Source organism: Lepisma saccharinum, chromosome 25 (genome assembly GCF_977018435.1).
Source record: "Lepisma saccharinum chromosome 25, izLepSacc3.1, whole genome shotgun sequence".
Classification (NCBI taxonomy): domain Eukaryota; kingdom Metazoa; phylum Arthropoda; class Insecta; order Zygentoma; family Lepismatidae; genus Lepisma; species Lepisma saccharinum.
The window spans coordinates 17,620,331-17,625,702 of NC_139253.1; the positions used below are offsets into that span (position 1 = coordinate 17,620,331).

At 38.8% G+C, this 5,372-nt stretch overlaps 1 protein-coding gene across 1 annotated transcript; it reads right to left on the reverse strand.

The window, feature by feature from the left end:
- Positions 1–1,863: 1,863 nt before the first annotated feature.
- Positions 1,864–3,186, reverse strand: LOC145979034 (protein CFDP2-like). The gene has a single exon (XM_083112111.1). The coding sequence runs from the start codon at positions 3,184–3,186 to the stop codon at positions 1,864–1,866; it is 1,323 nt and encodes a 440-aa protein (XP_082968237.1).
- Positions 3,187–5,372: the final 2,186 nt, after the last annotated feature.

A 5,372-nucleotide genomic window follows, 5' to 3' on the forward strand; every position in this document is an offset into this window, starting at 1 on the left:
AAAGGAGCACAACTTGAGTTCTATGTGGTGAGAGAAATATAGTTTCCAGGAGCTACATCAGTTGTTTTCAAAACACCATTTTAACATGCTGTATTATGTAATCAGCTCTATGAATCTTGTGTCACATAAGAACTATGACAATGAGTACATAGGAGACAGTACATGCAGCTTGATAAAATTCAAGTATAATTCCTGGTTTTCAGGGCAAAATTTCAAAAAAATTCAAGGCCACAAGCAGATGTTTTCTCTATTTCAATATTGTGTATTCTTCTTCTTCTTCTTCTTTTGCTCTACAGCCCTTGGTGGGCTCTGGCATCCCAAACAATCTTCCTCCACCTCGTTCTATCTTGAGCTACATTTTTCCAATTGCGTATATTCATCCTTCTCAAATCTTCCTCAACCGCATCGATCCATCTTCCCCTCGGTCTTCCTTTTGGCCTTGTTCCCCACAATTTCTGATTGAATACCAGGCGTGGTAGCCTATCCTCTTCCATTCTCATCAGATGTCCTGCCCATCTTAAGCGTTGAGATTTTATATATCTCACCACATGTTCATATTGAATCAATCCTTCCAACTCCATATTATTCCTAATTCTATAGGATCCATCTTCATTCCTAACGGGGCCAAAGATCTTACGTAATATCTTCCTTTCAAAACACATTACCTTGCTTTCTGCTTTAGATGTAAGTTTCCAAGATTCTGTACCATATGCTATAACTGGTCTAATAAGTGTCCTATACAGTCTTAATTTTGTGTTCCTAGAGAGGTTTTTTGACTTAAATAATTCTATATGTGCATAATACTGTCTATTTCCAGCCTGTATCCTTTGGTTAACAATCTCTTCTTCTTCTATGTTGTTATGTAGAAGAGCTCCAAGGTAAGTAAAAGTGGGTACTCCCTCAAAGTGATATGTACCTACATTCAAAGCCAGAGAGTTTCGTCTGGCTGGCGATCTGGACATTCTCATATATATCTTGTTTTAGTTTCATTAATTAATAGTCCTATTTCTCTGGATTTACTATCCATCTTTAAAAAAGTGCTTTTAAGATCTGCAAGTGTCCTTGATATTATCACAATATCGTCAGCATAGGCAAGTATCTGTGTTGTTTTGTAGAATATACTCCCCCTTTTTTGCAGTGGACTGATAATATCAGGTAGTACAATAATGAAAATTAGGGTGGACAGAGCATCCCCTTGCCTCACTCCTGTTTCTATGTTAATGGTTGGTGAGACTTCTCCCTGCACCATGACTCCCGCTGTTGTATTTTCCAAGGTTACCTTTATCAATCTTATTAATTTATCTGGAAATCCTACTTTCTTGAATACTTTCATGATCCCAGCTCTGTGTAAGCTATCAAATGCTCGTTGATAGTCTATAAATAAAAAGTGTAGATCTATATTTTGCTCATAGAATTTTTCCATAATTTGAGGTATGGTGAAGATGTGATCTATGGTAGATCTATTTGGACGGAATCCACATTGATATTCCCCTAGGATTTCTTCCGCCTGCTTAGATGCTCTCATATATAGGATATTGGAAAATATTTTGTATCCAATATTTAATAGTGTTATCCCCCTGTAGTTGCCACAATTCCTTTTATCACCCTTTTTATGGATGGGGAAGATAACTCCATATTTCCAACTACATGGTATTTTCTCTTGATCCCATATCATGCAAACTAGCTCATGAACTTTCTTCCAAAGTGTTTCTCCACCCTTTTTAAATATCTCCGCAGGGAGCAAATCTTCTCCAGGTGCTTTATTATTATTTAATTTTAATATTGCACACTTTACTTCTTCAAACGATGGTCTTTGTACCTCACATTCTGTAACTTGGGTTTGGTCTTCATCTGCATTATCTGTTATATTAAATTTAGATTCATAGAGCTCCTGAAAATATTCTGACCATCTTTCCAGACATTTGGCTTGATCCGTAAAAAACGCTTCCCATTTTTGTCTTTACATAGGTTTAACCTTGGTTGATATCCAGTACTAAGATTTCTAACAGCTTTGTACATTTGTCTTGTATTACCCTCTGTCTGATGTTCCTCTATTTTCCTTACTCGCTCCTCCATCCAATATGTCTTTTTCCTCCTACAGATTTTAGTCGCTTCCTTCCTAGCATCTTTATATGCATTCATCGATGCTCTTGTTTCTCTTTGAATCATCTTTTTCCGTAACTCATTTTTCTTCCCCATTAGTACTCTACACTCTTCATCATACCAATCTTTTCTGTTAGATCTCTTCCTTTGCCCTAGTATCTCTTCTGATGATTCAGTCAGAGTTTTCTTCATATCATTCCATATTTCCTCAATGCTATTGTTTTCATTCTCATCACTTAATTGTTGGTGTATTTGTTCCTGAAAAGCTCTCTTATAGCTGTCTTTCTTTAACTTTTCTATATCCCAACCAGTTCTCCTTTTTCCCTTAATTTTGCCTATATTAGACAATCGTTGCCGCAATATAGATTTGACTAGGAAGTGATCACTGTCACAGTTGGCCCCTCTGCGTGTTTTAACGTCTATAACAGATGTGGCATATCTGCTGTTCACCAGAACATGATCTATCTGGTTTGTGTATGTTCCGCCGGGAGCTCTCCAGGTGCCTTTATGAATATCTTTCCTGGGGAATTGGGTACTTTTTGCAAGCATTTTATTTTGTATACAGTACTGTATTAATCTCCAACCATTCTCACTGGTGACTGAATGTAAAGAATTCTTTCCTGCCACTTCTTTGACTTCAGATTCTCTTCCAATTTTTGCATTGAAGTCACCCATGGCAAGTAGTATATCATGTCTACTTGTACTTTCATTTAACAAGTCCAACTCGTCATAAAATTTTTCCTTGTCCAGTTCTTCTGCATCCTCGTTAGGTGCATAAGCAGAGATGATGGAGATGTTATAGAACTTGCCTTTAAGTCTAATTTTACACAGTCTGTCATTTACTGGTATAAATTCCATTAGTGATTTCCTAGCTTCTCTACTTATTATAAAGCCTGTACCCCTGTGTCCTCTGGTTTCAGCACCACTGTACAAAACTGTACAGTTTCCCTTGTCTATCTGACCACTCCCAGGCCATCTTATTTCTTGCAGTGCCAGAACATGCAACTTATATTTTATAAATTCATCAACAATTTCTGGCAGCTTACCAGCTTGTAGCATTGTTTGCACATTCCATGTCCCCATCCTGAGATCATTTACCTTAACTCGTAGCCGTGTTCGTCTTCTGGTTTCCTTCCATATCCGAGGCTCATTGTTGGGTCTCTGAACAGCGGATATTTTCCGAGGATTGGGTCGTCAGCCCAATGCCTCAACCCCCAACCTGGAGGACCAGGATTTGTATTGGGTTTACTCCCTTAGAGAGATTGGCTTCACCACGCCTTACAGAGCTCTCTCTACCCATGGTTTTCTTTCAGGTTTTCCTTCCCTTAGCCTTTGAGTTAATCCCTACCCGCAAGGCAGCGGGGGCAGCACCTATTTAATGGCGGTGCTTACTCGCCATGTCACCAGGCCGTTATCAAGCATTGTGGTATTTAATGAGTGTAGTCTTGCCAAGAACTACACTCCCACATTCTGATAACCTGGTCGCCTCGGTTCGGGGGGACTCCGGTCGAAACCGTCATGGTCCCTAATCTGCATATCTGCAGACCGTTCCGCTATCCACCACCCTGCGGACCCGCCCAGTAGCTGAGGCTCGCCCTGGGAATATTGTGTATTACCGCCTCTTAACACCCACACACATGCGCCAGAGGTGCAGCCATGAACTTTTGTCTGGGGGGGCAAGTATTAGGAAAAATGTACCAATAATAATGTCATTATCATGACGACTAACTGTTATTATTATTATTAGTAGTAGTTGTGGTAGTGTCAGAGACATTATCATCCTCATAAATTACACAAAGAGAGGGGTATTAGTCGGTGTTAAAGCATTTGTGCTGGATTTCACATTCATTAATAATAGAAAACAAGTACACAAAGTGTATTTTTGAATGACAGAAAATGCACGATGAATGCAGTCCTAATATTATTATTTTTGTATATATACGATATACAAGATAAGAGCCATGGTAGCTCAGTTGTTAGGGTATCTGACTACCATGGGAGAGACAAGGGTTCAATCCCCGGCAGGGGAGAACCGACATTTTTTCCACCTGTTCAAGAGGTTCCGGCACCCACCGAGCATCATATAAAGTGGGTACCTGCAGGAAACTCTGTGGGGTAAAGGCAGCCAGGGGCATGGTGCTTATCACATCACCCCATCTTCGGCCATGATCAATAAAGTGTGGGGCCCTAACTCTACACCCCTTATATGCCTTCATGGTGTGGTGCAAAGCACAGGGGAGCACTTCACCTTTTTCTTTTTTTTTGTATATATAAGATGTAAAACTTTCATGTACAACATATGTTTTACACATATTCAAAATGGAGTGATGTAAAATAAGAAAATACATGCCAACACTAAATTGTGTATGTATTCAACATTACTTTAATACATATATATATATATATACACACACACACAGCATATAGGACTATTATTTATATTCATTACATAATCAATTCATCCACCTCATAACAAACCAACAGCAAAAATTATATCAATTGTCTCTCAAATGTGCACGCTCCTTTTCCTACTAACAATTGTTCATGCATTTAAGACAAAATCAATTAAGAGAAGTCTTATTTCTCTCTTTGGTAATTTACAATGCATTACAGAAAACAATCATATTGCGAGTGAAGCGAACAAGAACAATTTTAATCCATTTTCTTGCAAACTGAAAACAATATTGATTTAATAGAGCACAAATAATTTCTTAAGGGGCCATTGCATTCTCTCTTTTACAACTTTTATCATTTAGATTGACTCCCGCCGCTCCCTAGCTATGGCTCTGAACTTGAGAAGACTAAGAAAAGCAGGCATGCGAATGAGAAAATTTTATGAAATGTATTTTTATTTGCATAAAATTGAAATCGAGTGCAATAATTGCATCTCTGTGCCGTCTGAGGTGCCCTTGGCCATCAATGTTTGCACCCTCGCCCTCCTTAGGTAGGTATTAGATATTTAATGCAACCAATTTATAGAATTGCATTGTATAGGTACCTGATTTACCTAACCAAATATTAAAACAGGACCACTCTGTTAATAACAGCATCTGAAAGTTCATATATGAGGGGCATCCTGAAAAAAGGCTCCAATGGTGACTGTATGCAGCACTAGTGGCTGGAGGGCGGGCAGGAAGAAGTGGCATATAGCTGTATTCTGGTACAGTCTCAATTCAGCAGTTTTAGGACAGTTCTAGGTTAAAGATTGCAGCTCTCATATAGTCTCCCACCGACTGCGATGTAGCCTACGTGTAGTAATCAGATTGTTT